We start from the raw sequence: 11994 nt of genomic DNA on the forward strand, positions 1-11994 counted from the left end.
TACTGTAATGTAATGTTCTCTCTGACTCTTATCTCAGCACAAAAGATGTGGATTGAATTATTTGTTGTTTTTCTTCTTCTCTTCATCCTTTCTAAAAACAATACATTTAAGCATTATATCTGAGAAACAATATGTGGATAATCCACAGTCTTCCCGGTCATCATTTTCCCTCCGAGTCCTCCTTCAGTGGAAAGTAGTTTGTGTAAAAACTGTTGACAGCGATGTCTGAGGATTATCTTCTAAAACCACGTCTGAAGAGTTGCACGAAGAAGAAACAATTTAGTTGTTGAGATAGGAATCTAAGTTAAGTAGAAGTGAAGTTGATATTTTTACAAACTTCAGGTATTTTCTTTTTATTCTTTTCAAATACTTTTTTAGTCTCTGAGGGATTAATTGAGTTTACTCTCTGTTATTTTAGAGACATGCTTCTCACACGCGGGCCTGAATCAAACACGTGCACAAACAGGACCTGTGGAGAGATGTTAGGCTGCTGCCAACAGAGCAGTTTTGGGGTTCAGTGCCTTGCTCAAGGGCACCTCAGCAGTGCTCCAGAAGTGCCCTGGCACCTCTGCAGCCACCAGAACAACTTCTGTATTTATGTCCACAACGGGATTTTAACCGGCGACGTCTCGGTTCCTAACCCAAGTCCATACAGACTGAGCCACTGATGATGAGATGTTATGACTCATCAACAAACTAAAACAATGATTGAACCATCAGGACTGAACATCAGTAAGTCTGTGTCCAGGTGGCGCTGCTCATCCGTTACGTGATGTGTATTCATGGCTGCTTGAATGATGAACTGGGAATGACTTACTGACAATACCAGCTTTTTATACCCCAGAATGTTGAAATTGATGCCACATTGGAAAGGCTCGTCTTTTTGTATTTTTTTTTGCTATTGGCCCTAATATGTAAGACGCACTGTACACAGTGAGACCATTACGTGGAAAACACTAAATGAGGTGGTTCTATCTCGCTAAGACAATTGCCTCCCTATCCCAAAATCTACTGAAGTGAAAAACACCTTATGAAACCCACTGAGGACCTCACAATATCCACAACTTATTGTGAGCAGTGTAAGTGGAATAGCAGATTTGGGGGATAGTTTTCAGTTTGTTGGTCACTTTCTGCAACACCTTTTACATCCTACACTTCTGCAATTGATAATTGAAAAATATAAAACATATTTACAGCAGCTTCTGAGGAAAACCTTCTTTATTTATTCATAATTTAGAGCTCTAATCTAATTCACCAGGATCATGTGGGAGTGTATTTATTTTGATTGGATCAACAGCGATCGAGCCACACAAAGCAACCCCACAACTGCCACGAGGTAAACATCCAAATGTAGCTTTATATCAAAACGTGATATGAACAACAAATACATGTGAAATAAATTATGTCTTTGGCAGAAAAGGCTCTAGAAATATTTTTGCCTTTTCTCTGAATATGATGCTGTTTGGATACATCTGTTTTCAGGGCCTTGCACACAGCACAAACTGTTTGTATCATTGTGTGCTTCTACTACTACACAGCTGCAGATATTTTTCCTGACTGCTATTGTTACGAGTTGTGCCCTGTTTCCGTCTCCGCTCACTGTACACCATCTTAAAAATAATTGTGAAAGGACACTTGAGCCGAAGCGATAAAGTTCCAACATAGCAACTGTTATTGCTGTTGTTGTTGGCTTGTGCGTGCTTTGGGACGCGTGAATGAATGTTTCTAGCACAGTTGTCCTGCACACTGACAGCCTTCAGCCATTACAGCCACCTGGCACGTCTACACAGCAGCCGTGAGGGAGCGTGTGGAAGTGGCGTGGCTCCGTCGGTAACCAGAGCCTGGCCCCCGATGAGCGGAGCATTAACAGGTGCTCAGGAAGGTGTAAGAGAGGGAGCTCTGACAGTCTTTTTAGACTCTCAGAGTCTTTTTTTTTTAATGCGTTTTTATTGGAAAGACAGGACAGTGGATAGAGTCAGAAACAGTGGAGAGAGAGAGAGAGTGGGTAATTACATGTGGGAAAGGAGCCGCAGGTTGGATTTGAACCCAGGCTGACCGTTTTTCAGGACTTTAGTTTCTGTACATGGGACTCACTCAGTCAGCTACAGGCGCCCCAACTGAGAGTATTTCTGAGTGTGTGTTGGTGTCCGTATGAACGCAGATGACGGAGAGCGGCCGGCGGAATCACAGATGACATCTTAATTGGCCTCTGGTGCCAGATGCCAGCCTGTGAAGCGGGATCACGCCGGCAAGGCCAGTGTAACAGTGTCTCAGCAGCCAGGCGGAGCTTTAGGCAGGGATTAAGCAGGCCCGCTGGCTCCACAGAGTGCTCCCACGGGTATTAGGTGCTCCCACACACACACACACACACACATACATACACCCTTCTTCTTCTTGTCTTCATCCTTCCGGCAGAGCTCTCTGAGACATTGTCAACACCAGTCAATCTGAGGCGAATTCAGACCAAGAAGAGCTGGAGGCTTGACAAAGGCCCAGGCTTCTTTGTGTCACGTCTATTCACATAGAGGCGCTGCGATCTGGCTTTTCTTCAGCCTAATGCAGTGTTTGCATTGAGACCCCACCCCCTCTCAAACACTCCGCTTTCCTCATTTGTAGTGTATATTTATGTCCCATAAATGTCCAGTTGACTATCAAGTAACCGAAGCCGTACCGTCGAACCCCCACCCTCTCACCCTTCACCCATCACCTCTTCACCCTCGTTACATGAAGCTTTTCTCGGATGAAAAGGAGACCACGTCTTCAAGAAATCACTTGAGGCTATCCAGGCTGAAGCACACAGAGATGCTCGTGGGCCTGTGACAGTACATTATATTGGATGAAAAACCGTAGCAGGCACACACTTGACTTTGCAGTTAAATAAGGAGAATGAAAGAAAAGGTAGGATGTTGAAGCTGAACCTGATTAGTGAACAAGAGAGGTGTTACGGCAGCGTGAAATAGGCTGCTCCAAAAAATGATGAACTAATATTCCTGTTGTAGATTCTTCTTGATCCTCGCTGTGAAGCAGGAAAGAGGTTTCTGCTATCTGCTCTCAATAAGAGGCAGTGTTCAGATAAAATGAAAATCTACTTATGAATACGGTTACATGTTGGTGTTTCCTAATCCTGAGCTGAAAGGACGTTTTAAAGGGGACTCTTTGTAGACTTGACTGTCTTTAGATTGAAGATTAAATTCAGCAGAGGTGTCAAATATGCAACAGCTGAGGACTATCTGAGCCAATATGAGACATGTTAATCATTGACCAGTGTGTACACAAATATCTCATGGTGTGGACAAAGGAGTTAGCAGTGTGTTTGCTTTCAAAACTATTCAGATACCAAAGAGTTAAACTCCTGTTTTGCTGCTTTTTGTACAGTGTTTGCAAGTATACAATACTATATCGCCCAGCGGGAGATCAGAGGTCAAATTTAGCTTGAGACAAGCACTTGTGGAGCTGGTTTGAAGTAGTTTATGGGACAACCTAATGCTATTTTTGCTCTCTTTTCTAAAAAACTGAAAAAGTGTGGGACTGTATTTTTCTGTTACTACAGGGGGTAAAGGTTGTTGTTTCACAATACTAATACTAATACATAGACAAGTTCCAAGGGGATTCTGTACTATTACTCAAACATCTCTGTCTGACATGTTTTTTTCTGCTCATATAATATAATATAATTATACTCTTGTTTTTGATTTTTTTTAACTTTTGAATTTATTCGTTTATGGTCACCAAGCTGTACTTGTGTCTTCCTCAATGATATCTAAGATATTAAAATGTGTCATGTGCACCTGTATCCGCGAAACTAGAATTTGAGAATACCACGAGCAAAGCTTTCCAAACAAAGAAGCCGACACACTAAATCCTGTGTTTCCTGTATATCATTTCTTGTTATCCCTTCCAGAGCGAGCCATCGCCAGACACGAGGTGCGAGAGATCGAGCAGCGGCACACGCAGGACAGCCTGCGGGAGCGGGACTCCTCAACCTCCTTACTGTCCGACAATGAAGACGACCTCGTCATCATCTACAATCGAGTGCCCAAGACAGCCAGCACGTCCTTCACCAACATCGCATACGACCTGTGTGGGAAGAACCATTACCACGTCCTGCACATCAACACCACCAAGAACAACCCCGTCATGTCCATACAGGACCAGGTCAGACACGCACACTGCACATGAACTGTCACACAGTTAACATGACTTCTTGCAATGCCTAACATTCATTTTTGTAGACTGTTTTAAAAAGAAAAAAAGTCACACATGGTTGTAATGATTGATATCTTGTTTAGGTGCGGTTTGTAAAAAATGTAACTGAGTGGAGGGAAATGAAGCCAGCTTTCTACCACGGACACGTCTCCTTCCTCGACTTCACCAAGTAAATATATTTTGTACTGCAGTAGTTTCGTTATAGAAATGTTTCATGTAAAAACTCTATAGCAAGAGCCTGATTTGAAAAAAGGAACTGGGCCAAGGATCCAAACTTTTAAACTTCATATGTCAAACCTCAAAATGAAACAACACTACTTCTCTTTTTATGTTCCTCGTGAACGGCTTGGCTCTGCAAAATCTCTTGCTTTGTTTTTTAAATGTGCGCCTCTTGACTTAACAACAGATATAACTAATGAATGACCTGAAAACCTACTGATGAAATCATTCTCTTGTAATAACTAATCTACTGACAAATAATCTGATGCTATCTCTGAATGGCTGCATCATCGCCTCTTTAGGGAAAAAATACATTTAGAAACAAACATCTCGCTTAAACTTCTTCGACATTTATATTATTTTATGAGTTGGTTTGTTGCTAGATTTATTCCCTGTGCGGTGGCTTTGTGCTGCTGACACCCTCTTGTGGTCATTTAGAGATTTACATTTAGTGAACTTTATTGTCTGTATGTTAAAACAAATGTTTGAGCTTTGATCGCCGAACTGCTTCGCTTTTAAATCCAGCTGAATTCTTCAACTAAACGGCTGTCTCTTTCCTCAGGTTTGGTGTGAAGAGGAAGCCCATCTACATTAACGTGATCCGGGACCCCATTGAGAGGCTGGTGTCCTATTATTACTTTCTGCGTTTTGGGGACGACTACCGACCCGGTTTGAGACGCAGGAAACAAGGAGACAAGAAGGTTAGAAGTCCACACATTACCATGTTGTTTTGTTTCTCTTTTGTCTTGTTTCATACAACAGAAGTAATATGAATACACATAAAACTGGAATGGATATTAAGACAGGCTTTGTTTTCTGTCAGTATTCGTCCTGTTCATGGTGTCCATTTGAAGATCACATTTAACGGATGTGTGGAGGACAACCGTCCTTTTTCTCTGTAGAAACGTATTTAAATGTTTATCTGAAGGTATGACGAGGCTTCTGCAGTTTAGATGGGCCTCTTTGTCGCTCCAGTCATGCCAGAGTAAGACAAAGTTGAATCCTTGGTCCTTTAACTGATAAGACATGTAAGTGTTTTCTCCTTGGGTCTCTGTTTCAGACGTTCGATGAATGCGTATCAGCCGGCGGCTCAGATTGTGCCCCTGAGAAGCTCTGGCTCCAGATTCCCTTTTTCTGTGGTCACTACTCCGAATGCTGGTACGTATTTAGACACCAGGCGCTGCGCCATGTTCAGACAACACTGTGAACATGGCATTATCACTGATTCACAGTGATAATGTTCAGCTTGACTTGATTTCTTGCACCTATATTTGAAATAATAACAGGAACACTTTATACCTTGTCCATTGATCATCTAAAGGTGGTTTGAGGAGTTCAGGGTGCTGTATCAGTTGTGTTTCATAATTCACTACATTAAACCTCAGAGTCCTCCTGTTCCACATCCGTCCAATGTCTCTGATAGCGCTCTCAGCCGTGATTCCCTTCATCTCAATGATCATCTGTATCAATCTCTCTCTCTAGTGTTCTAGTGTTCCTGGTGTTCAACAATGTTAATGTTTTTTTTTTCATTATTATTTATTATCCCTTCGATCTCATTGTTGTCTCCTGTATTTTAAACTGATTATTCCTTTGATTTCTGACCTGCTGTAACTAGTGACCTTCCTCTTGCAAGGAATCCAAAACATGTATCTTATCATAACGCTGTTCTTGGTGAATATTGAATTTATTTCTCATCCAACAGATGTGTCACTGTATTTGAAGAATACCAAAAAAAAAAAAAAGAACCTGATCTCTGTGTTTGCAGGAACGTAGGCAGCCAGTGGGCTCTGGAGCAGGCCAAATACAACCTGGTGAACGAGTACATGCTGGTCGGGGTAACAGAGGAGCTGGAGGATTTTGTCATGATGCTGGAGGCGGCGCTGCCTCGCTTCTTCCGAGGAGCCACTGATCTGTACAAAACAGGTGCACAGTCTGACAATCATTTCAAGTGTATTTGCTGCATATTTTTTTGTCTCGCACAACAGTAGTATAATAAACTGAGAGGCAGCCTAATGGCTCTGCACATTGCAATGCAAAAGCATGTGTGCTGCTGTTGCATATTATATTAGCAGTTTGAATCGCTCCTTTGGGAATAGAATTCTGATCAATATGTGCTCATGCCGCTCGCTGATGTAGTTACAGATTAGTTACAATGAGTGCAGCCAGAATGAATAATGGCGAGCACAGAAGAATTAAACCTGACACTGATATAAATGTACTGACTCAAGTCTGATATTAATCATTTGTAGCAGTAGATAAACCCCTGTACTTAAGCTAATCAGGTTTGTGTTTCATGAAATCAAAGACTGAGTCTCCTTTAGAAGTCATCCAGTCTCAGTTATCATGTTTGGCTGGCTGTTTTTTTTTTTGTGCAAAATTAAAAAAGAATCATCAATAAAAAAAAATATATAGAACTAATAAAACCAAATGTAAAGCTGATCCAAATGTGTACAATTATTATTTTAGACATAATGAAAAAATACTTAATGACCTTTTTATCTGAGGTAGATGATAACTGTTACAGCTCTCTTGTCTTAATGCTAAACATGGGCTACATTTAGCAGCCTATTAGCTTAGCTAAGTTTGAAACTTGAAAAAAGGGGGGGACCAACTCCAAAGGAAGTGATATCTGCCACATAGTAGTTAAAATGTTTACTTTGAAGCCTGTCACATCTTTTTTTCTTCTTTGTGGTCAGTTTGACTGTTTCTTGGTCTGGTGCAGTAACATCCTGATGTCTATGATGGTTGCCTGGTGAACTTGAGACAATAACTCTTCTTCTCCCTGTTAAACCAAGTCTTTAGGTTTTTAACCAGTATTTATTATTTGCAAACAAATATTTTACATCACTGTGTTCAGTCTTCATGCAAAGAGAAGCTAGTTGAGACACAGCTTAAGGGTTTATGTATTAACATTTAGATATGACAGTTTTCACTAAAACTCATTAGGACAAAAAAGTTATCTTTTTGTAAAAATCTAACTGGTAAATTTATCCAGAAAACTGATTTTCCACATGACAAGCTTTCTGTCTGAAGAACTACCTGTATAAAATATTCTATCAGTAATAAAATACTAAATAAAAAAGTCTCTTAAGTCTCATATTGTGGAGTCCACACCTCCATTTAAATAAACTACTATATAAAACATCTGTAATTATGATTGTGTATATCAGTGATTGATAATTAAGTTCACCCTCCAGCCATTGAAATCTTGATCTCCTTTATTCACAGGGAAGAAGTCCCACCTGAGGAAGACCAGCGAGAAGAAGCCGCCCACTAAGGAGTCCATCGCCAAGCTGCAGCAGTCGGCCATCTGGAAGATGGAGAACGAGTTCTACGAGTTTGCACTGGAGCAGTTTCAGTTTGTCAGGGCACACGCTGTAAGAGAAAAGGACGGGGAGCTGTATCTGCTGGCACAGAACTTCTTCTATGAGAAAATCTACCCAAAAAACTGAAGAGATTCATGTTTCATAGACGAGGTGTGAGAAGACTCTTGAAAAGGATGGAGAGACTGATGGACACCTGGTGACTGTGTGGCTGGTTTGTATGTTTAAGTCAGAGCATAATGGTGAACTGCAGAACCATCAAGCCTCTAAACGCAGTGATCAGACAGTGCAACCAGAACTGGATGAGGAGCTCACCTACGATCAGAAGGTAGTGTTCCCAGCAGCACCAAAGGGTCTCCGCTCCCTTTCACTTACATTTCAAAGCTCGATCATGCAGAGGGCCTCCGCTGGCACGTGTCTGGAGATTTTCCCAGACTCGTCTTTGGCTCTGATCCGGCAAAAACATTGTCATCAGCTCTGTACTGTTTGGTTGTGTTTGGTTGTATTTTAACTCTTTACTCTGGCTGTTTTTTTTCTATGTAAAGATGGTAACATTTTTCATGGTGAACAACATGCCCACGTCTCACCACCACTACTAACTTAAAACGATTTTAAGTGTAAGAAACTGACTACTGTGCTGTATTATTGGACTGAAGACTTTTGAGGTTTTTATGAAATAAAATCCATTGTGTCCATATTTCCAGAGGCAAGTGTGAATGTTTTCTACTGTTTTAGTTGTATAACTTGTAAATGTGCAGCTGAACATCACATGATTAAAGTGTGGATGAACATCCTCAAGACAGCTTTGGTACATTTTGTAAGTTTGTACTTTTTCTTTCAAGTTATTTCCTTTTTTTTGTGTTTTAAAACCAGTAAAATATATTACTCTGCTGCTTAAACTGGATATGTTTCAATAGTTTGGGAATAATTTGCAAGGTTGATATAACTTGAATATTAAATGTTGAAAAATAAGACCTCAGCTAGCAGCCAGTCAGCTTAGCATAGCATGAATATGTAAACAGGGTGGAACAGCTAGCCTGCCACTTTGATTTAAACTCAAAGTAAAGTTGAATTTTTCTAAACTTTAATTTTTCATAAATTACATCAGTGGGTTTTTGTTACTTTGAGACAGAGCCAGGCTTGCATGCTAAGCTAATGGCTGCTGCTATATATTATTTGGTCAATAATGAACTCTGAACAAGGATGAAAATATGCCACAACATGTCAACCTTTCTCTTAAAAGTCTCTCTTCTTTTCTTCACAAGTGTCAACTTTAAAGGTAGTCGGATGTTGGGGATAACTTTGCCCATTTCTGTGTAGTTTTTTTTATCTCTTGTTGTCTTAGGGGTTCTGTTTATTGAGCCTTTAATGGCCTTTATAGGCTCATTAAAGTTCTTGTCTCCACTCCGTAAACTGCTAACTAACATTTGGAAACGCTTACTCTCCCATTATGAAGGTACACTGGTTTGAGGAGCTGTACAGAAATGTTCTACCTGGCTCTGTCTCATCCCAGCTTTTCAATACTGTTTACTTTGATCTGAAGAGAAACTGTGCTTTCCTCGCTCTCCTTGTGTTGCAGCTCCGTCATATGGTACATAAAAAACAACATGGCTACCAATGGATGTATTCATCTTTTGACTGTCAAAATGATATATACAGCACTTTTGAACTAAAATGTGATCCATCATTCATTGCCAATTATATTAGTGCGTCCTCGCCACCATCAGGTACAACAGCAGCGATTGGTCCAAGATAGTTTATTTCATGGCCGGTATCCTGCAGAGGGAGATAAAGAGCTGCCAGGTCTGACGATGCCTCTGACTGAATGTGTTTGTGTGTCTGTCCTTTGCAGCGCATGTATTTCTCAGTATTGCATAAAGTGATTGCATTGAGGGGAACACATTCATGCAATCATTTTGAAACTAAAACAGGATCCTGTTATGTAAAGTTGCAGTTGTAACAGGGAAAGTTTGAAAGGGCCTCTGTTTGTCACTCTGTGTAACTCATCCTGCTCTCAGATAATCCCGACCAGTCATCAATTTTGGGCTCATCCTCATTAATCTCAGCTTGAACTCCACTTCCTGCTTTTGGCCTCCTGACCCAGATAAACATGGAGGGTATCACCCCCCACACCTCAGCACTATGCAGTCTCAGTTACAGGCTGCTTATTAAAAGTTTGACAAGGCGCATTTAGGATTTAGTGTTAACCCTTCTGATGCCTTATGATAGCTGTAACAGACGCATAGATAATACCGCCCTAAAACCACAAATCACCATGTTAAAACACGTGCATCAGTAACTTAACAAGATTGTAGGTCCTAAGTGTGGTCACCACTGTATTATGAATGATTATGTTTGGTATTTATATACATTAATGATCACTTTATTTCTACTGCACTTAAAAAAACCACATTTCTTTAGTGCTTTTCATAGAACATCAACACTTTCACCACTCCGAAGCTGCTATTGCGTTTTGTTCTGACACTTCGATGTCCAGGCTCAACTGTGCAGGAGGATGCACGTGCAGAGTTTGACACAAGTGGGCTTTTCCATATTTGTCTGCTAAGGGGGGAAAGTTTAACTCATGTATTTACAGTTACATTATAATGTTATGACATCATTTCCTGTTTAGAGTCAGCTCCTGTCCAAACTTAAACCACTAAGTTATGAAAATGCAGAAAACTCAAGTGGACATAGACTAAGAAAAAGGAAATGTAAATGGAGACTTAACATACTTTAAAGCACGTCTATGCCTCCATGTCTATCTAACTGCATTTAAATGTTTTGTTTGAGATAGATGAGCTTGCAAGAAAGAGAAGGATATGCAAGAAAAGTTTGCAGTCTTGTTACATAAAATTATTTGACCTAAACGAATGCCTGCCAATAAAAAAACATTTTAATACATAAATATAACTTTTGCTTTATTTATAAAATAACTTTGGATAAAAAAGCCAAACATTAGACCTGTTAAAAACATGATTTTAAACACAGTCAGTTGTCATTTCACTTTACACTTACACTCTGGAGCACCAAAATCACAGCAATAACTATATTTTTCTCTCTTAAATATGGAGTCATACTTTTAACGCTAAAAGATTATTGGTATTGAAACATTTTCAGTTGTTATAAGACCGTATTGACATAAGGTACACCACAAAAATAACTATAACTTCCAAACTTCACATTTTTAACATAAGGACATTATCTACTGGGATTTCTCTGCCTTTTAAGAAATAATAATTGACAATACAGACCTGTCTGTCCATATATAAAGGACAAAACGTAACCTATTCTGAAGTCAACTCAAAAAGGCCTCTGACATTTTTTATTAAGAGGAAAGGGTTTAGTTGATGAATGAGGATTCAGAGTTGTTGTCCACTTTAGTAAATATGGGAGAGACAGAGAGCGTCCTGCGCTATCTGACACATAAGGCTAGTGTTGATTGTGGGGTTATGTAATGCAGCAGTTAGTCTTCATCACTGAGGTGTGACATGTCATGCTTCAGCCCCGGAGATGAAGACTTCAGTGTTTGTCCCGGGTTCTTCACAGCAGCTCCTCCTCGTTATCTGACAGAAATAAAACTCTGACTTATGTTGTGTACATCACTACTCAAGACTGATCATCGGGAGCATTGTCCTTTTGAAATAAAATTAAATACAATATTGAGTGTTTTTATTAGGTACAAATAACAGACAGTGGTTTTACTTAGCCTCCTTGTTACTGACATGTTTTTAGATAGACATGAAGTCATCCTTTAAAACAATGCTCATTTATTATTGATATTTTCAACAGTTTTGCAATATCACCCTTTAGCAATTTAAACTATCAAATGAAGTAACTTTATTACTTACATACCTACTACTGCTCCTTTATGCTTCTGCCAGTTAGGCCTGCAGATAAACATATAAGACAAACCATTAACGTTGACCTTAAATGTTCTGCTATTGCATTAGAAGTATTTGTAGTACTTAAAACCTTGAAATGAAGCCTGTCTTTTTTATACCACTCATACAAATTAAAATAATAATAACAGTAAAAATAGAAAAAGTATAAGCATCCTTTTTTTAAATGGCCCACAACTTTCCTTAATTAGAGCCGACTTGCTTAAGCTTGTATTTTTTGTGTTTTTAGCATAGACTTTAAATAGTGAATACTAAATATTAATCAACATGAGGTAACGTCCAGGGCATGCAAGAAGAAGAAGAAGAGGTAAAGTGAGTTTTTTCTGAAGTGTCGGGTCACGTGT

General features: G+C 39.7%; 1 protein-coding gene across 2 annotated transcripts in view; it reads left to right on the forward strand.

Moving 5' to 3' along the window:
- hs2st1a (heparan sulfate 2-O-sulfotransferase 1a) overlaps window positions 1-8550 on the forward strand; it is a 22081-nt gene extending 13531 nt beyond the window's left edge. For both annotated transcript variants that reach the window (XM_079348015.1, XM_079348014.1), the window contains exons 3-8: window positions 3902-4155; window positions 4290-4375; window positions 4988-5126; window positions 5486-5583; window positions 6191-6348; window positions 7654-8550. In XM_079348015.1, coding sequence (XP_079204141.1) covers window positions 3902-4155; window positions 4290-4375; window positions 4988-5126; window positions 5486-5583; window positions 6191-6348; window positions 7654-7877 — 959 coding nt within the window. In that variant the 3' untranslated portion in view covers window positions 7878-8550. The remainder of the gene's footprint in view (window positions 1-3901; window positions 4156-4289; window positions 4376-4987; window positions 5127-5485; window positions 5584-6190; window positions 6349-7653) is intronic.
- Window positions 8551-11994: the final 3444 nt, after the last annotated feature.

Source organism: Symphodus melops, assembly GCF_947650265.1.
Source record: "Symphodus melops genome assembly, chromosome: 7".
NCBI classification, from domain to species: Eukaryota; Metazoa; Chordata; class Actinopteri; order Labriformes; family Labridae; genus Symphodus; species Symphodus melops.